The sequence below is a fragment of the Vicugna pacos genome, chromosome 13 (assembly GCF_048564905.1).
Source record: "Vicugna pacos chromosome 13, VicPac4, whole genome shotgun sequence".
NCBI classification, from domain to species: domain Eukaryota; kingdom Metazoa; phylum Chordata; class Mammalia; order Artiodactyla; family Camelidae; genus Vicugna; species Vicugna pacos.
This window is the reverse complement of record NC_132999.1, coordinates 45,357,593-45,377,021: the sequence shown is the minus strand read 5'-3', so window position 1 is coordinate 45,377,021 and position 19,429 is coordinate 45,357,593. Positions and strand designations below refer to the sequence as shown.

General features: G+C 55.8%; 1 protein-coding gene across 7 annotated transcripts in view; it reads right to left on the bottom strand.

Moving 5' to 3' along the window:
• Nucleotides 1-19,429, bottom strand: part of COL16A1 (collagen type XVI alpha 1 chain) — a 50,669-nt gene extending 31,240 nt beyond the window's left edge. For 3 of the 7 annotated variants that reach the window (XM_072974895.1, XM_072974897.1, XM_072974901.1), the window contains exons 1-33: nt 19,056-19,429; nt 17,356-17,474; nt 15,351-15,425; nt 15,128-15,245; nt 14,180-14,303; nt 13,584-13,850; nt 12,918-12,998; nt 12,626-12,751; nt 11,785-11,838; nt 11,462-11,488; nt 10,875-10,910; nt 9,853-9,879; nt 8,752-8,814; nt 8,431-8,472; nt 8,262-8,306; nt 8,124-8,159; nt 7,684-7,746; nt 7,282-7,326; nt 7,103-7,198; nt 6,888-6,926; nt 6,259-6,303; nt 6,083-6,118; nt 5,491-5,601; nt 5,052-5,087; nt 4,791-4,826; nt 4,605-4,715; nt 4,200-4,244; nt 2,311-2,346; nt 2,018-2,062; nt 1,603-1,734; nt 838-873; nt 533-640; nt 100-222 (exon numbers count right to left, since the gene is read on the bottom strand). In XM_072974895.1, coding sequence (XP_072830996.1) covers nt 100-222; nt 533-640; nt 838-873; nt 1,603-1,734; nt 2,018-2,062; nt 2,311-2,346; nt 4,200-4,244; nt 4,605-4,715; nt 4,791-4,826; nt 5,052-5,087; nt 5,491-5,601; nt 6,083-6,118; nt 6,259-6,303; nt 6,888-6,926; nt 7,103-7,198; nt 7,282-7,326; nt 7,684-7,746; nt 8,124-8,159; nt 8,262-8,306; nt 8,431-8,472; nt 8,752-8,814; nt 9,853-9,879; nt 10,875-10,910; nt 11,462-11,488; nt 11,785-11,838; nt 12,626-12,751; nt 12,918-12,998; nt 13,584-13,850; nt 14,180-14,303; nt 15,128-15,245; nt 15,351-15,425; nt 17,356-17,428 — 2,337 coding nt within the window. In that variant the 5' untranslated portion in view covers nt 17,429-17,474; nt 19,056-19,429. The remainder of the gene's footprint in view (nt 1-99; nt 223-532; nt 641-837; nt 874-1,602; nt 1,735-2,017; nt 2,063-2,310; nt 2,347-4,199; nt 4,245-4,604; nt 4,716-4,790; nt 4,827-5,051; nt 5,088-5,490; nt 5,602-6,082; nt 6,119-6,258; nt 6,304-6,887; nt 6,927-7,102; nt 7,199-7,281; nt 7,327-7,683; nt 7,747-8,123; nt 8,160-8,261; nt 8,307-8,430; nt 8,473-8,751; nt 8,815-9,852; nt 9,880-10,874; nt 10,911-11,461; nt 11,489-11,784; nt 11,839-12,625; nt 12,752-12,917; nt 12,999-13,583; nt 13,851-14,179; nt 14,304-15,127; nt 15,246-15,350; nt 15,426-17,355; nt 17,475-19,055) is intronic. The other 4 variants (XM_072974898.1, XM_072974896.1, XM_072974899.1 and 1 more) reach the window with 4 other exon arrangements.

Genomic DNA, 19,429 nt, shown 5'->3' with positions numbered 1-19,429 from the left:
GACACAGGTGACCCATGGATCCTGCAGGGAAAGGGGGAAGGAGGGAGAGAAGGAAAGCCCAGGGAGGGAAGGACGAGAAGGCAGGTAGCCAGAACTCACCGGTTTACCGGGCCGGCCAACGCCTTCTGGCCCCGGGTCTCCTTTCGGGCCTGGCTTCCCAGGCAATCCTGCCATGTTGGTCAAGGCCCCCTGCAGGCTGGGGCAGGCAGTGCAGCCATCACCCTGGTGAGAGTCGGGCACAGCCAAGAGCTAGTGAGACAGGGCTGGTGGCCAGGCCCAGAGGAGACATCAAAAAGCGGATCCTAGTGCCCTTTTGAGAGCTCTGCCCCTCCGCTGCCCCCACCTCAGCCTGGGACCTCAAAACAGGCCCCCGACACTCTTAGCTCTCCCAGAATCACTCCTCCACCCAGGGATTCTGGCATCCCATAGGGGAAGGCTCACAGCCTAACTCCAAAGTCCTTCCCCTCGTTAGCTCTCAGCTTGATCTCTTTTTGCACATGCAACAAACTGCACCCTACCCCGTTTGCCTGACCTTTTCTCCTTTTGGCCCTGCAGGGCCGCGAACCCCAGGCTCTCCCGACAGTCCCGGCTGCCCTGTGGTGCCTGGTGTTCCAGGATCTCCAGGATTCCCAGCATCACCCTGTAAGGAGTAGGGTTCAAGGAGGGCAGAGGTGACCCAGCTGGGAGCACGGTGCCCTCCTGGGACCTGTAGGCCCTCAAAGACCCCTTCACTGGGGCTGGGGGCTGGGCAGGGAGTAGAGAGTGGGCACTGGGCAATCAGGAATAAGAGGCAGGGAGGGCATCTGCGAGGAGGTGGTGCCCACTGAATTCTCTCACCTTCTGCCCCTTCAGTCCGCGCTCTCCAGCCTTGCCCTGAGGAGAAAACATTTCAGTACCCACTCACTCATACTAGACACCGCCCAGTGTCTGGCTCTGTGTGAGACCTGGGACTGTACAGTATACCAAACAGACCAAAGCCTCTGCTCTCATTCTAGTGAAGCAATACTGGGTCAATTAAGAGAAGTCTTGAGCCAGACTCCCTGCCTAAGTGAGCCTGGCAAGTTACTTAACCTCTCTGTGCCTCAGTTTCCGCATCTGCCAAATGGGGATGATAAAAAAGGGCATAGGCTTCTACCCAGTAGGGTTCTTGTGAGATTAGAAGAGCTGATGTGTGTGAGGCAGTGCGTAAGCCACAGTGTACACTCTGTCAGTGTTCGCTGCTGTGAGCCGGGCAGTGATGACAGCAGTCACCATGGTGGTGATGCTCACTTCCTGAATGCTTGTCCCAGGCTTTACAACAACACTGTGTGCAGGAAACAGAGGCACAGACATGGAAAGTAACTTGCCCAAGTCAAAGTGTCACTAAAAGGCAGAGCTGGACTTTGAGCTCAGGTTTGTGTGGTCCCAGGTTGGTGCTCTTTCTGCATGCTGTGTCTCAGGATGAAGGGCAGGGGCCTTCATCTGCCTCCCTCTGGGGACAGAGGCCCCGGCCCCTCCACACACTCCCACCTACTCCCCACTTCGCAGGGAGCCGGGAGACCCAGGCAGCCCACCCCTCTCAAGCCCTGCCTACGTCCCTCCTCCACAGGCCCCAGGACTCACCTGTTTTCCTGGCAGCCCAAAGCCTGGAGGCCCAGGCTCCCCTTTCTCTCCAGGAGGCCCAGGCAAGGCCACCACGTGGCTGTCCCCATCCTGACGCTCAGACAGGGTGAGGCATGCCTCACAAGGCTCCCCCTGCCAAGCAAGGACACACAAGGCTGGGGACTCGGGCTGGGGAGTGTGGCCAGGCCTGATGTAGCACGTCTGCTGGGCAAGGGATATCTCAAAAGAGATTGTTGGAAAACCAGTAAGAAAGGAAGGTGGGGGCCAAGGCCTCAGGGGTCTTGAACTTCCTGCTGAGAAATCAGATGTTACCCTCAGGCAGTGGGGAGCCTTGGAGGATCTGAAGTAGAGGAAGATGAGCGCGTGTTTAGGAAGCTGCCCCTGGCTGCAGTGCGGGGAATGTCTTCAGACTCACCTTCTCCCCTTTGATGCCTGTGGGTCCCACTGGTCCTGGAGGCCCCTGTGTGATACAAAGCCATGTTGGGGGGCAGGTATGGCTCAGTGGTAGAGTAGGCGCTTAGCATGCACGAGGTCCTGAGTTCAATCCCCATTTAAATAAGTAAGTCAATATATGTAATTACCCACCCCCCAAAAGAAGCCATGTATGATGCCCAGCAGCTGCCTGGGCCATGCTGCCCAGGCCTATCATCTCCCCACCTCCCACCTTGTCCTCCTCCCCAGAGCTGTTGCCATCCAAAGCACACCTACCGGACTGCCGGCTGGCCCTGCCTCCCCAAAATTACCCTGAGAGCAAAGCAGAGAACACAGGGTCAAAGCTGGGAAACATATAGATACTAGGTCACTCCCAAACTACCAGAATAGCAACTTGGGACCCCCTGTCTACCCTCCTCATCTCCTGGCTAGGGAAACTAGACCCAGAGAGGGAAAGGAATTTCCTCAAGGTCTCTGGGAGAGTCTGTAGCCAGCCTGCTTCTGCTCCCAGCCTCACTTTGCGGAATCCCAGCCCCACCCTTTGCCCTGGCCCAGCACACAAAGATCAGGAGTTCATTTCTCCGACAGCCATTGGCTGGACCCCCGGAAGTGCTGTGCACTGGGCGAGGTGCCGGTATGTAGTGGTGAACAGTGCAGACAAACATGCCTGTGGAGCTTACACCCTTGTGGGGACACCAAGAACCTTTAAATAATAGTAACTGTGAAAGGCAATGAGTGCTGTGAAAGAAAGAAACAGGGTGATCAGACAAAGAAGGCAGGGGAGGCTGTTTTAGACAGGACGATCGGAGAAGGGTTAACCACAGTTATCAGAAAGACGAGACTAAAGTCAGTCAATGAAAGACTAGGGGGAGGTAGAGAGGAAAAACATTCTAGACAGTGGGAGCCACAAGTACAAAATCTAAGAGGTGGGAACATTCTTGACATGTTCCGGGAAGGAAGGAGGGCAGCACATCAAAAGCGCAGGAAATGGGAGAGGAGGGCCAGATGAACCTGCAGGGGCAGGCAGGACCAGGCGTCCAGGGTCATGCGAGGCACAGCAGGCCTTCCATACAAAGTCGAGTCATGGGAGGATTTTGAGCAGGGAAATAATGTAACCTGAGTTCCCCTCCGACACACACAAAGCCACATTAGCTACTGGATGACAAGTCTGAAGAGCAGCAGTGGCCAGGTAGGCAGCTGCCGCCACCATCCAGGTGAAAGATGATGGGGACCCAGACGAAATGGCGGTCATGGAGGTGAGCAAAGTGGGGGGAATTGAGAGATGCGGTGGCAGAGCTTTCGGATGGAGAAGATGATGTGGGTGATGTGGGGATGGGAGGAATCAAGGATGCTGCCGGGTTTCGGGTCTGAGGAGGTTTGAGGAGCTGGGTATATGCCATTTACGCAGCTGGGGAAGACCGGAAGAGGAAGCGAGTGTGGGTGGGAGTGCAAAGCTCCATTTGAGAAATGACAGGTGTAGAGCTGGTAGAGCTGAGTCTGAACATACATCCCTGTGTTTCTCACACTTGAACACTTGTACACCCACAGAACCCCTCATTTGAGTAAGACTGTGTTATAAGTTCGATGTTGTCATTTGTCTCCAACGCAGCCGCAAATATAAACGTTCACACGGGCACTGAAATTGAGTGACCCATCGGAGCAGCGAAGATGACAGACTCTGGAATCAGACTCGCTGGGCTCAAATCCTAGGTCTGCACCCAAACACCCGTGTGACTTTGGGCAATTTACTTGGCCTTCTGGACCTCTTTTTCTTCCATAAAATGGGAGTAATGTAGGACCTAGCCCATAAAGTTTTGGGAGGAGGAAACAAGTCAACACATGTACAGAATGCTGCTTGGCACAGAGTAAGTGGTAAAGAAGTGTAAAGGCTATTATTTTATTATAAGGTGGTCTCGAATGTCCATAATTGTTTTGGATTATCAGTAAATTTAAAGTACAACACTAAGGAACTCTCTTGGAGAACATGCAGGCCCTCAGAAATAAATTCTTTGACTCCAGTCTGCAAAATACTGATGAATTTACTTCTCTGTGGATTTACAGTTTTATCTCTTGTCTATATTGTCCCTATCCCCCACCCAGCGGCTCCCCTCCCCTGTCTCCCTGCCAAGAAGTCCCTGTGTCCCTGACATCTAATCAGGTCTCACCTTCTCTCCTTTCAGCCCTGTTGGCCCTGGAGCCCCAACTTTCCCCTGAAAAACAAGCAAGTCACAGTCACAGCATCCCCCAACTCCCATTCCTCCAAGACTCCATGGGTCCCAGTGTCCACCGAGAAAGGCCAGCTCGGAAAAACGAATCCTACAAGCCTGCAGGTCACTGGACAGTTACTTCTGTTATACAGCTGGGCACGCAGAGATTCTAAGAGGGAGTCCTGGGTTAGCACAGGGGTAGAGGGAGAGACCAGGCTACAGACCTGGGACACCTGCCTCTGGGCATCCCTCTTGGTCTCTGCTTTGAGACTCTAGGCTTAGGGAGTCAGGGAGGCCACCAGTGTTACAAGGATGCGCTGGCCTGGCCTGGCCTGGCCTGGCTAGGAGGAAGCAGTCACTCACCGGAAGGCCAGGCAAACCGAGACCAGGAGGGCCCACGTCTCCTTTGGCTCCTGTAGAAGGCCCAAGATGCTGGGCCGCTACAGCTGAGCTGCAGGACAAGCAGGGCTCCCCCTGAGGAAGGAAGAGAAGGGATCAGAAAGGCTCCCACGAGTCAGATGGGGGCAGCCAGAGGATGGGGTTCCTCACCTTCTCTCCTTTGAGGCCTTGGATGCCAGGGTCTCCCTGCAGGAAGAAAAGGTTTATGGGCTGAGACTGAGTATGTTGGGGCACCCCAAACTTCCTAGCCATATATGAGGACAGCAATATCACACACCACAAACCCTTCAAATACCCAGGGGTGTCAGGGGGTTCAAGGTCAGCACCCCAGGGCCACGGCTCATCAAACCTTATAACAGATGGAGGAAATGAGGCCAGGCTGACACCCCACCGGAAAGTGCCTATACATACCCGATCACCTTTTTGTCCAATAGTTCCCAGGCCATCCTGAAAGAAATGGTCTGTGAGGGAGTGGGGTTCTGAGTCCAGGCTAGGACCCAAATCCAGCCCTGCTTACTCCTTTCCTCCACCCCAACTAACACCCAATCCCAGGAGAAGGGCACAGCCTCACTCACTATAAGCATTGGCTCTACCCCAACTTGCCCAAAAGGCATCTTAAGCCTTGGCTCAAGGACTCTGGTTGGTTGCCATGGAGACCTGAGGTGACCTTCTAGCCCAACCCTAAACTCTATGGTTCAGTCCCAGACACCCCTGAGCTAGGAGACTAGACTCTCTGCCCACAACATCTCTATGGCCATGAGAAGTTCCCAGCCCCTCGCCCAACTCCTCCCCATGACTACCCACCCCAGGTTTTTTGTGGAGTCCCAGAATGGCCACCCAGGGCACTCACCCTAGCTGGTGCAGGATCACCTGGTTCTCCCTTGGGCCCTGGCTTTCCAGGGAGCCCCACAAAGTTCTGGAACCCTTTAGGCAGTGTTGGGCACACTTCACAGGGGTCACCCTAGCAGAAGGGAGAGACTGTGAGTGGACAAGGTAGGGCTGAGGCCCTGGGTCAGACAAGGAGCTCTAGACATGGGGTGGGCCAGGGCCCTACTCCCAACATCAAAGTGGACAGCAGGAACACTGGAGGGACTTTCTGTTCAACAGACTCATTCATTCAACTTATGATTCCTGGACATCACAAAACTACATCCTCATGAGGAGCCATAACAAATCGTTGTGCCCCATTTAGAGATGTGAAACTTGAGCCAAGAGAGAAGTTCATTTACTTGCCACGTTCATGTGCATGGCCAAGGTGGGATTTGAACTCAGCTGTGTAACTCCCAAGCCAGGCTCTTTATTTAGTAATCACACACGCATGCCACAGGAAAAAAAGGTGGAGGAGGGTGTCCCTGAGCCCAGCACCCTTGATGCTCAGTGTCACCTTCAGAGAGAGGCTCATGCTCCCACCCCACTCTCGGGCAACCGGGTCTGGGACTCACCTTCTCTCCCTTCAGCCCCGGCACCCCTGGCTTCCCCTGTTGGAGAAGTAGTGAGCATTACTGCCCAGGCAGAGAGGACCTGAGGACCGAGGCCCCTTCCTCTAGAGGCCTTGGTAGTGCAGACCTGGTCATGGTGGGCAGTGCCCTCCCTCCCTCACTGGCCTGGGGTCACTCACAGGCTTCCCGCCAGGACCTTCCTTTCCCGGCACCCCGGAGCTGCCCTGTGGTCAGAAGAAAGGGTTAAGGAGGAGGTTTGTGGCCTTGACCTCAGCCCATCCACCCCTTCCCCATCCAGTCCACTCTCTGGATGGCAGGACAATCCTGCCAAACCTCCCATCTCCTCTTGGTCTATTTTGTCAACAAACATTCCCTTCCTGTTGCCTGCCCTTCTCCCTACCTAACTCAAGTCCTTCTGGTTGCAAAGCAAGGGGGAAAATGAGGCCTCTGTGTGCCCCTTCCCCAATGCAGCACGTCGTGGGGTGATCTAGGTGACCCTAGTGAAGCCACAGTGGACAGACAATTCCAGGGCTTTCTGCTCTTTAAGGCACAAGGCCCTAAAATGAGCTTAGTCCAGACCCTCCAGTGAAGATCACTGTGGTCATTACCAGACTTGGGCTTGCCCATCCCAATGCCTGGAACCCAGGCCAAGCCTCCCTCGTCAGCAAGCACTGGGATGGGGACACTGCCCACAAGGGGCCCAGCCCCCTCGTCCCTTCCCCACCCCAGCTGCCCCTGTCCCCATTCTCATCTCTCCTCCCACCCAGCAGGGGCTCCTGCACATGTCCCTGCTTCTGTATGTGCTTACCTTGTCTCCCTTGGGGCCTGGTAGGCCACCCGGGTCCCCCTGAGGAAAGAAACAGGGTCAGGCAGGGGCTTCCCAGGGCCGTTGCATTCCAGTGAGATCCATACTGGTCCTTTCCCCCAACCAGGACCCCCAGGACTGAGCCTTACCTCCCCACTCCTGGCCAGGCAGGAGAAGGGTCTCTGAGGGAAGGATGGCAGAGGGGCTGAGGTACTCACCGGGGTCCCAGGAAGTCCTATCCCAGGGGGCCCAGGGAGGCCAGGGGGCCCAGGCTCTCCTGCCAGCCCCTCGGGCCCAACAAAGCCAGGGTCTCCCTGGCACAAACATAAAGTGGGTGTGAGAGAGCAGCCGCCTCAGCCCCACCACCTACTCTACCCCTCAAATGGCCACAACTCACCTTCTGCCCTTTGGGCCCTATGACACAGATTTCTCCTGGCCGGCCCTGTGGATGGGGGGCAGGGTGTAAGGACAGCCAAGGCCTGCCTGGCACCTCCCTGGGACAGAAGCCCCACTGGGCCGTGTAAATACCCAGTTGCCCGCCCTCACTGCCCCGCCCCAAAGCCAGACTCCGCCCAGTGCCCCTAGGTTCATCAGATGTCAACCTCAGGGGCATTAGAGGTCAGAGCTCTTAGGCTGGGAATCAGGAGGCCCCTCCTAGGACACAGCCCTTCCCTCCTTGGGTCTCTGTACTCTCTGAGCAGGGTAGCGGGTAGGATTCTGATGGTTATATTTCTGCATTTCAAGACTACGTGCTGAGGGATGTGGGGGTTATGATGGGGAAGGGTCCTGAGCACCGTACATCTCGGCCTGGCTTTCCCGGCGAGCCCTTGATGCCTCCATCTCCCTTCTCGCCTTTCTGGCCCTGAAGAAGGAAGAGTCAAAGTGGTTAGGGGTGAGGGAAGGGGCTGGGAGAACCAGAACAGCTCCATCTGGGGAGGGATGACTGCTTTCTGGACATGTGGTCTCAGCCTCCCCAGAGATTGAATGGCTTCAGAGTAGGGTAGGCAACAGAAAGAACTTCCAAACCAGCCAGGCCACTCACTCGGAGAGTCTGTGGCTTTTCCCTCCAGGTCTGGTGGGAATTTGGACAAGGCAAGATGACTGAGAGGTCTGGAGGGCCCTGCCAACTCTGGGCCCAATGACACTATCCTCTAGATTGACTTTGGACACCTCCCTCCTCATGTCTGCAGGGTTCGCAGACCTCCCTGACACCCACCCTTCAAAATCCAGGCCCATTACCTTCTGGCCTGTGGAGCCTGGGAGTCCTGAAGGTCCCTGAGGTCAGGAAGGACACAAAAGAGAGGTGAGGAAAGAGGAGGCGGGGGGAGGCTGGGCCAGGACTCCACAGCCCCACCCTGTCCCTGATTCCATGCTCACCAAGGCTCCTGACTCCCCCTTCTCTCCCTTCGGGCCTTCTGAGCACTGAGCAGGGAGATAAGGTGTTGAGAGGGGCCTGGGTCACCCCACAGGCTTCTGAGGGCACAGCCCCTTCCCTAGAGGCTGGCTCCATATTGGCCCTAAAGCAGGCCTCTCCTCCAGATCTTACCTGAAGCGGAGCATCCGGGGAGATTCGAACACAGTCATTGCCCTAGAGGTAGGAGTAGGGAGCAAGGGATCAGGGCAGCCTCCTAGGGGAGTCACCTAGACCTGTTTTGAGAAGGATGGGCACAGGAACCCCACAGTCCCAGGTCCCCCTAGAAAATAGAGGTTTCTACACAGTAACCCCAGGAGAGACCCTGGCCCTCATCTCCCATTTGGGCCAGGCTGCAGGTTTCTAGCTGAGATGATAGGATGATGGCTCATAGCCCAGCCCAACCCCAGGGCACAGCTGGGAAGGTCCTGCCGTGGCCGTGGCTGAGGCACTTACCCGGGCTCCCTTCTCTCCCTTGGGTCCTGACGGACCAGGCAGGCCGCGCTCACCTTTCACTCCCTGTGGATGAGAGTAAAACAAGGGCTGGGACCAGAAGGGGACATAAGAGCCTAGAGGAAGCTCTCCCCAGTCTGGTCCTCTCCACGTATCCACCACACATGGACACAGCCCTCCCCAACCCCCACCTCACACACAGCATATGGATTCCATATGCATTCATCTGAGTGTCCCTCCCACCCCAAAAGGCTATATCTGGCAAATCTATAGTCTCATGCAGAAGGTATCTCTTCCCCCACACCCCTACCCAAGCATGCTAGCTCACACGCAGCACACCCAGGGGCACAGGACACATGTGTGTGGACACACAGACGTGGAGTGGCAGAAACCCGTAATGGTGAGTGTCAGACTGCCTGAATTCAAATCCTACCTCCACCGCTTATTAGCATGTGACTCAGGGCCAGTCATGTGACCTCTCTGAGCCTCAGTGTCTTCATCAATAAAATGGGATTCATGTTAGCACCTACCTCAAGGGACTGTGGTGAGGAAGAAATATAACCCTGGAGGTAAAGTGTTCAGCACCACTTAGCACGCAGAGGAAGGTGGCCCCAAGAATTACATCATATACTCACAGGCACACTTGAGTGTGAGATCTCACATTTGCACCCACGGGTATACGGGTTCACCCCCACCAGTATGGGCTGCACACATACAAACATGTCCAGAAATGCCCATAGCCTCACACACACACAATCACTGACACACCAGTCACACATGTGTGTACAGCTGGGCCTCGGTTTTCCCGAAGTAAAATGGTAGTACCCACCCCACAAGACGCCTGAGGGGGTTCAGAAAGGTCAGAGTGCACGTGGGTGACCCAGGGCCCGATACACAGTGGGCCCTCGGAAAAGGGCAGTTCTTAACATCCTTATATACACACAACTACCTACTGTCTCCAACACACATGCACATCTAATCACCCCACACCTATGCAGGTTTGGGGAGCCCTTATATAAGACACAGCCAAGGGGCCACATGCTGTGAGATGGGCTAGCACCACTGAAGAGGGCAGGAGTGTCCTGTTCTCCATCTGGGACTCACCTGGGGCCCAGAGGGGCCAATTGTGACCTGAGGGGACAGAGGAGAGAGGATGTAATCATGTCAGGGAGGAGAGGAGACCAGGGGCCCAGAGAGGGCAAGCAATTTAGCCAGGGTCACACAGCATGGTGGCTGGACCAACAATCTGAATCCCAGCTCCTGCTCTGCTTCCCAGGCCAACAAACATGCTGATTTTATACCCTAATGCTGTCAGGCTTCCAGAGGGGTCTGACCTACCTTCTCTAACCTGACTTTGGCTAGCTCCACCCCCTAGTTGCTAGGATAATATGGCTGCTCGGTTGCCATGGCAACTCCTGAACATCTGGGGACCATCAGCCTTACCGGATTTGGTGGAGTACTGAATTTGGTGGAGGAAAGAGGGGCAGGCAGCAAAAAGGGTACTTCCTAATGTTCCCCCAGGCCAGGGGCTTAGAGCTGAGGGGAGTGGGGGCTGTGCCCTCTCTGGATCGATGCGGCGTGTCAACTCAGAATGTCAGGCTATGGGAAAGTGGTGACTCATACTGCCCACGGAAAAGACACAGGTGGATACCATCTGGGCTCACACTGAGCCCCTTTCCCTTGTCCTTCTGGCCCCCCAGAGGGAAGATGGGTCAGGCCCAGCTAGAGAAGGATTGGAAGGGAGGCCCTGAGCCAACATGTGGTTTTGGGAGCCAATGCTGGGCTGTGTCTCCCTGAGCCAGTCCTTCACCTTCTCTGTCTCCAAGATGACACAGGAAATCTTCCAAGAAGAGCAGGCCTGAGTCCTTGTGGGGAGTGCAATCAAGGCCCCGATTCTGCTGCCACCACCCCGTCCCCATTCCACCCTGGATCCCAATACATTGCCCAGATTGCAGGGCATAAGGCTGCCTTCCACGTGGCCCTAGATTGGCAGGGATGGGGTGATGGGCAAGGAGAGAGTGTAAGAGGGCACAAAGATCCCCTTGTCCTTAACCAGGAAACTGCCAAGCCAACCTCTAGGCAACGCCCACGCCCAGCTCCCACCCAACACACCCCTATGCACTTACGTTGCTCTCCTGGGTACCCTGGACACAGGGTGGGCACTGAAAGGGAAGGATCAGCTGAAAGGTCAGGTCTGAGACCCCAGGAGCAGCCCTCTCCACCCCATTCCCCACCCCATACACACACCAAGCACAAGAACATCACAGGAGTCTTGGGTGGAGTCAAGGGAGCACAAAGGTAGACATCCTATCAAATAGGCCTCGCCCTTCAACTCCCACCAACCCAGAGCCAAACTACTTCTCAGATGAGGAAACTGAAGCCCAGAGAGGAATAACAGTGGGCCATGGGTCACACAGCATGTTGGAGCAGAGTGAGGCCCAGAATCTGGGGTCCATGGCCAAGGCCTAGGCTCACTCTAGGATACCCACAGCCATTTGCTGCCAGCTCAGCAGGAGTGTCCAAGGTTAAACACCCCCTTCCCAAGAAGAAGCAGTGGGCAGGGCCCAGCATCAGGCCCCCAAGGAACGCTGGGAGCTGTGTGGTCATCCCACACCCCCATGCTCAGGCTCCAGTGCCCAAAGCCTTATCCAAAGGGCTCATGCTGGCACCTTTCCAACTAAGCTCTTTTTGCCAGTCTAGATAGGAGGCTTACCTCATCGGCTGCTGTCTCCTGGTGGGCCTGGGAAGAGGGAGGCAAGAGAATGGGTGGGGAACAGAGGGGACAAAGCAGTGCTTCCAATACCCCTACCCAAGAACCACCAGGAGCGGGTGCCCTAGACAGTGCCAGGTACTGTCTGTCTTGCCGCCATTCATCTGCCTTCCTGGAGCTGGCACCTACATACCCTAAGCTCTGTCCAGGAGTGGGGGCAGGTGGGAAGAGCGTGGGCGGAGAGTCTCTTACTCAAAGGGTTTACAGAGGATGTGGAGGGCAGACTGAGGACACTGTGGCCTCCTCTGCCCACCCACTGTCTCTACCTTTGTTCCCCTTTCTGCCTTCTGGCTGATTCTTCCCGTCAGCTGGGTATCCACCTGAGCAGACAGAATAAAGGGGAAATCTTGAGGAGGGGCAGTTTTGGGGCCCATACTAGAAAGGGGCCCCCAGGCCAGGGCATGGACCCCAGGAACCCCTCAGTCTGATATCTGGCAGCTTCCAGGGCATCAAGAGCCTGCTCAGGACTCTGGCATCCCCAGAGGCACCCCTCCTTCTCCTTCCACCCACGTGATGTCGGAGAAAACAAGATCACGAATCAATGGGATCCTGTGTTCCTGCAGCCAAAGGCTGGGCACGATGCCTGTGGGCAGGGAGCTGCCCGGCCAGGGGGTGGGGCTAAGGGAGGAACTGGGTTTCCCTGCCACCCCTAAGGAATCTGGGAGCTGGCAGGGCAGCTGGCCATGGTGCTGGGTGTGGAACCAGCCTGGTATTGGCCAGGGCTGAGCCCAGGAGGTGAGTGAGCCCCACAGCAAGCAGTGTAACCTGGCCTCTGACCCCACGTATCCCTGTCCTGGAGAAATTGTCTTTGGGTGACAGCCTGGTCCTTCTCTCACCAGAAGGGTCTGGGATGGTACCAGTGAGGGTCTCTGTAGTGCCAGAGCTAGACAGGCACAACTCTCAATGCCAGCAGGCAGGCGGGCACAGGGCATGCAGTGGGCTGTCTCTGCCTCCCTGAATCCAATAGGGGTTGGACACAGATAGGCAGGGCTTCCAGTGCCCTCTCTGCCCCTGGGCACATGGCCGACTGACCCTGGGGGCAGCCAGTTCAGGGAAGGCGCATCACACTTGTACCTGTGTCCATGTCTGTCTATCCTGCCCACCCACCTTGCTGTTTTGCGGCTCCTCCAGGCAGAAGCAGCGGGTGTAGACCTTGCCCTCAGTCTGCGGACTGATCTCGATGAGCTCATTGTTCTGGGTGTCCCGGCGGGCCTTGGAGGTCTCTGGGGGACACTGACCAGTGTAGGGGAAGGGCTGAGGTCAGTACAGAAAGCAGACTCCATCCCCCACCTTCACCCGCTCATCCTAAGTTTAGGCTTCCTAATTCACCATTTCCAGCACACTGTGTCCCTGGGCGGTGCCCAAACCCTCCTGGCTGTGCTGGGGCTGGGCCACTCACCCCTCCTGGTAAAATCTCACAGCAGCCCTCCTCCAGCACAAGCTCCGGGTCACAGTAGATGTGTGCCTGCTGAAGGTCAAACTGTAGGGGACACACAAGGGTCACTTCATTTTAGAAAGTAGCTTTGTCTTGGCCCCCAGTGAGGCACAGAGATGGCTCCAACCCAGAGTTTGCCCTCAGAGGCTTTCCAGTCTGGCCTGAGAAACCATCAAGAATATAGCTGTCACAAAAAGCAAAACAAAACTACACGTGCAAGGAAAATGGAGAGGAGGGAGGAATGCTCGCCTTGGCCCAGAGGAAGAGGGGAAGAGGAGGTACCATTCAAGCCAAGCCTTGAGGACCAGTAGATTTTCAGCAGGTAGGTGTGCAAGGAAAAGTATTCCAGGTGCCAGTAGCAGCAGAGGCAAAGGCTAGAGGTGTGAAAGCATTAGGGGAGGTGGATGGCTGGGATGGAATTAACCAGAGCATAACTGCGTGGAGAGATGAAACAGAAGATGGTGATGCAGACATTTATAGGGACCAGATCATGAAAGGCCTTGAATGCCACATTAATATGTTCAGGAGGTCCACGGGAAACCATGAGAGCAAAGGAAGGACCTGGACAGATAGGTTCCAGGGAGCTCACCCAGGCTCCCAGAAGGAGTCCATGCCCAACCTAGCACTCACAGAGACAGGTTTGCCCTGCTCAGCATCCAAGCCCATGAAGACGTGGCCCACAGGCTGCACAGGTCGCCAAGGCCCCAGAGGCCGGGAGGAGGCTGATGTGCAGTCCACATGCACGGATGCCACACGTCCGGCCACGCTCAGCATCAGCTTGTGCCAATGCAGGTCGAAGAGCTGGGGCACTGAGAAGATGCAGGACACAAAGTCGCCATCCTGGCCCCGGGCCCGGAGCTCCAGGCTCCGCTCTTGGCTGTTGACTTCCAGAGAAATCTGTGTGAAATTGGGAAAGGCACAGGGCAGGGAGTCAGAGCCTCCCTCCCCCACTGAGCCACAACATGACAAAGTTAAGGGCCCTCGAGCTCGTTTCACAGGAAGGGAAACTGAGGCCCAGAAAGGGGGGAAAAGCTGGCTAGGGTCACAGAGCAATACATCCTAAAAAAAATGGAATAGGTGCTGGTGGGGTGAGGGTGGCCTCAAGGGTGGGCACTGCGATGGTGTAGGGAGGCCCCAGAAATCACAAGCTGGGGAAGAAGTTGGACTGAACTGGGACTGCTTGACTCCCCAAGAGCAAGAGGGGTGGAATGGGGGGTCGGACCCACCTGTGGGTACCCATCGCCATCCGTCACTTGAAACAAATACCACGTGTTCTGATGGGTGTGTTTCTTCAGCAATAGCGTCAGCACCAGGGCAAACTCACTGGGGAGGCCCCGAGGGAATACGCGTCTGGGGGGAGAGCAGGGAGGGTGCCCTGAGGCTTAGGTAAGAGACCACAGGTACACAGCTCCACACTGACACATCCGTATACTCATCCACACATTCTACAGACACTTACTGAGGGCCTACAGTGTGCCAAGTGTGGGTCTGGCTATGGGGGGGGGGAGGGTGGTCAGTGGTGAAAACACAAAGAAGGGACCTGTCCTCGTAGAGGCTTCAAGTCTAATGGGTTGGGGGGAGGTAAGACTATAAACAAAGAATCCTCAGAATGACTGTTCCCCTATTTCATTATGATTGTGGTAAGTGATTCCAAGGACTCCAGGATGCCTTGGAGGGAATAACTGGGCTTGGGCTAGGAGAAGAGATACTGAAAAAAAGATGAAAGTGTTCAGCATGACAAGAGCAGCAAGAAAGAAAGAGGAACGTTTTGGAAGATGAGGCTGGAGAGGGAAGCGGGGGCCAGACCACCCAGGGACTGGTGGGAGTTTGGACTTCACATATATGGGTGCGTGCACACACACGCACACATGCACAAACATGCACACACACATGCCCCTTGCAATTTCCCACCTCCATCCTGGGGTCCTCACGGTGCCCATAGATTGCAGACCTGTCCTCCCCCACTGCTAACCAGATAAGGAGAGGACAGAGGGTGGGCCTGCCAGTCTCCTCCTCCTGCCCACCCTGCAAGGCCCAAGATCAGGCTGACTCCTGGCAAGGAGTGGGATAAAATGACCCACAGCTGCCCCTGGGCTGAGGCCCCAAATCCAGAGCTGCTGGGGAATGTGGTTGCCCTCAGTCTGGATTCCCAGCAGTCACACTGGGGCCTTTACCGCGTGGGCTGGGTGACTGAGACCGCACCCAGCCGCAGGATGAGAGGACCCCTGGGGTTTCGAATCTTCTTGATGGCAGATGTCTTCATGAGGCTGAGTCGGCGGATGAGATTGAAGCCTTCGGGGGAGACAGCAGATGAAGAGCTCAGCTGGGCAGGTGGGGGGTTCAGGCCACCCCAAGAAGATGGTGGAGAGGGGACAACAGGATGAGATGGACACTCACCTGTCACGTTGGTCGATAAGTCGCTTCTGTATTCCAACTTGAGTCCTTCTTGTTGTGAAGGTGGGCACCGCTCCCCTGGAAGAGAATTGGCAATGGGCATCTGGTGGGCTCAGGCTGAGGGGGCTGCACAGCCGGGCTCTTGGGGAACCTGGGATGGAGCAAGTTCATGTTCCCTACTCTGCATCTTTAGCTAGGCTCTGCCTTGCGACTGCTCTCACCTCTGCTCTCTGACCCTGGCTACCCTGGGAATGGGGAGAGGGCAGGCACCCTAGTACATAGATGGGAAGACTGAGGCCTGGCCCAAGGCTACTAAGCGAGTTTGCAGCAGAGCAGGAATCAGAACTCCTAGAACCCAAATCTCCGAAGACCCCAAGTCAGGGACCAGGCTAGCAAGAGAATGAAAGAAACTCTGGGCAACCCTACAGATGGGGTGGGGAACTATGTATTTACATGTGCTCCTTCCACGACATATACCCAAGTGGGGGACAGAGGAGCACTTCAGGGGCAAGGAAAAGTCAGGACCATGCACACTGTGTTATATACAAGTGCATGTGCAGTTGTAGATGCCCGTGCCACCAGGGATGCCAAGTGCTGCTGGTACACGTGTTGTCAGCAATGGGTGGGGCTCTACTTTCCGCAGCCAAAGCAGACAAGCAAGGCAGACACAAGTGTGAGTCAACAGATTGAGTTTTCACCTGGATAATCTCCTGATGAAACAGGGAGAAGAGACTGAGGGTCTCAGTGGACCACAAGCTCAAGGAAACCACTAGAGTCTTGGGTTTCCAGACAGGGTATATTAAGGGGGTAAAGTCTCCTGGAGAAGGGGATAGCTTAATTCAGGTCTCTAAAACCACAAAAGGACAAGTAGGCAGCCACAGGCCTTCCTCTTCTCTAGGGCTGATGGCTACAACAGGAGAGATAGAGGCTAGATTCAAAGAGGCCTTTTCATCAATGTAGATGGGGCAGCTGGGACAAGACAATGAATATAGCTCCTAGAAGCTGAGCACTGGACTCCTGGATGTCTGACTGGAAGAAGGAATCCTGGATCTCTAGGTCCACTGACCCCACTGGAATCTTCCTCCCCCATGTCTGACCAGAAAACCATCACTGTCTTTAGCATCAGCAGCAGCAATGGGTGACTCATCCCTTGGCAATAGGCCCAAATTCCTTACAGATGTTGAAATTTTCTGCCCCAACCCCAAGGGGACCCGGTGAGGGAGAGGAAAGTAAGACTCACGTGCTCACATATAAAGACACATATGTGCACACACTACCACAGGTAGTCACATGTACCCTTCACATCTGCACCTTGGCTTTTCTGACTCCTTTGGCTGGATTTGGGTTCTAGGAGTTCTATTTCTGCTCATCAAGGCGGCTAGAGGGCACCCAGCAGGGCAGGGCAAGTTGCCCGGTCAACTTCCTCTGGCTTTGGGCCCTGGAAAGCTACACCCTTTGTTCCATCCAGCGTCTGGGCCCTGAGACGGGCCCTTTATCCAAGATCGCTGTGGAGGAGGAGGAGCATGTGGGCTGGAGGATGGATTCTCCAACATGGAAAGGACTGGAGAGGCCTGGCCTGTCTGGGGATGCAGCTTCCCTCTGCAGGGAAAGCAATCTGCTCCTCCTTCACCATGCTAGCTCCACCATGCTAGCTCCACCATGCTGTCCCCACCAGCTCTTGGGGCACAGGTTGGGTTTATGTATGAGGGAGAGGGGTACTTCTCACACACAGAGACCCAGGAGTATGTACAGATACACAGAGCAACTCTGAGATGTAAACACAGAGGCCCAGAGACACACACACAGGTGGACAAAAATACACACTCTCTAGCTCACTTCACACAGGCTTATGTGGGCAAGCATCTCAGGCCACCCCAAGCCCAGCCCCCAGATTATCCTATAAATGCCCAGATGACCCAGGCCCACAGTCACATATGTGCATACCACCCCGCACCTCAAGGAGCCAGTGTCAGGCCTATGGCATTCTGATCCTCACTTGTCATCTCACCTGGGTCTGCCCCATGGCTGCAGGTGACCCAGAGACAGAGCAGCCACAAGCCAGGAGCCCACGATGCCCACATCCCGGTCCAGAGATGTCGGCCACAGCCACAGCCACAGCCACAGCACCTGAAAACCATAGAGACCAGGAAAGTGGATTCCTGTGCTCACAGAGCACAATACCACATATGGGCAAGCAGCAGCCAGCCCTGGGGGCCCAGGCACTGGGACTAGGGTGGCAGGAGGTCTGGCCAGGCATCAGCCCCTCTCAGATGCCCAACCACAGGCCTTGGGCTAGGTTTTGGGCTGGGGTGATACTCAAAATATTTAACCACCGGTATGGCACAGACACTGAGCAGTCGGAGCTGAATACTGGCTGGAGCACTGAAACCATGTCCAGGCAGCATCTGGCTCTGCCAGCAGATAGTTGCTGGATTGAGGAGAGATCTAGAGGGTCCTAGAAGGCCAGGTCACTTGGGATAGCGAGGTGTTTGAGGCAGAAGCTATTTGCCAATACACTGGAGTATTTCAATATTTCATCAAACTGTATACTATTGGTATATGCTAATCTTGTATCTGGGTAGCTGCACCCAGCTCAGTCAGGTAGCCCTGTCTGGCGCTGACAAGGTCAGGGGCTGACGACTAGGCTAAATCTCCTGGCAGGCATCACAGTTGTGTGCGAGCCCAGGAAGCTTCCCCCATGGGTGCAGTGGGCGGGAGAGCAGGTCACCCGGCTCAGGACCTTGTTGCCAGCCTCCCCTGCTGATGGATGCTCGTCTTTTAGTTTTATTAAACCCTGATGGATGGGCCCAGATAAATCAATACGGACTCAGCAAGCGGCCAGCAGAGCCATACATCATCTGGCCTCCCTGGAGACAGGCAGTTCGAGAGCACAGTCATGCATGTGTCAGCATGATACACACAGATACATGGACACGTATACACACAGACCCATTTGTGCCAGCCTGTGCATACAGTCGTACCTGCACACAGGCATGCTTGCAGAGACACATGCTCACCAGTACACCCAGACACACCAGCTTGCAAATATATACGTGCACACGGCCAGCCTATGACTACCCCTTCTGTAGGCCCTCCTGTTAGGAAGTTCTTATGCAAGTCTGACCTCATTCCCTCCAGCTATATGGAATTCTCTTTCCCTCCCTCAGTTCTGGATAGGGGGTGAGAGCAGGAAGAACCCCTCACCTCAATATATTTGGAGATAGGACCCCAATCTCCTTCCTGGGGCAGAACTGTTCCCCTACCCTATTCATCCCGCATCCTGGTGGTAGGCACATTCTGTCTCTCAGACCCTATCCTGGCCTCCCCCTCCTGCCAGTCAGTGGAAGGGCTGCCAACTGTGAGAGGCATGTGAATGCATGTGGAGGCGTGAACATCGATGTGCTCACTCGTGTCCCCTTCCTGCTCCAGACCGCTGGCTTCCACTCCTCTAGCTCCAGCCAGAGCAGGGAGCTAAAGGGATGGAAGGAGAGCAGCTTCCAAAGAGATGATCCCATCCCAATACAAAGGCATAGATTTGGGGGCTGGGAGAGTCAGAACTGGGATGGAGTTTACAGGTCATCCCACTAGAGAGAAGAGGACTGAGGTCCAGAGAGGGGATGCCACTTGCCTCAGGTGACACAGCAAGTCAGAGGCAGAAGGAGCCCTGCAGTCCAGAGCCCAGAGGCAACCCCCTCCACCTCCACTTACCGTGGCTGGGGATCCCCCCCACCTCACTGAGTAATCCAGGCAGCCCAGCGCAGCCAAGCACGGAAAGCAGGGCCTGTGTTCCTCAAGCCGGCTGGGAGGTCCTCGATCACTTCTAGCTGGCCTCGGGTCCCCACTTTTCCCGTCGGAGCTTTGGGGGCTGAATGCTACCCGGCGCGCGCGTGTGCCTGCCGGGGACTGCGGGCCACTCCGGGTGGGGGAAGAGGGGGCGGTTCCAGGGGGCTGGGGACTTGCCAGGGCCGCTAATGGAACACAGCTGGACCCGCCCGCCAGGCAGGAGGCGGGAGAGAGGGCCGGGAGGGGGCTCCAGCGGTGGCAGAGGCGGCGGGATGCACAGCCCCGCTCCTGGCCTGGCT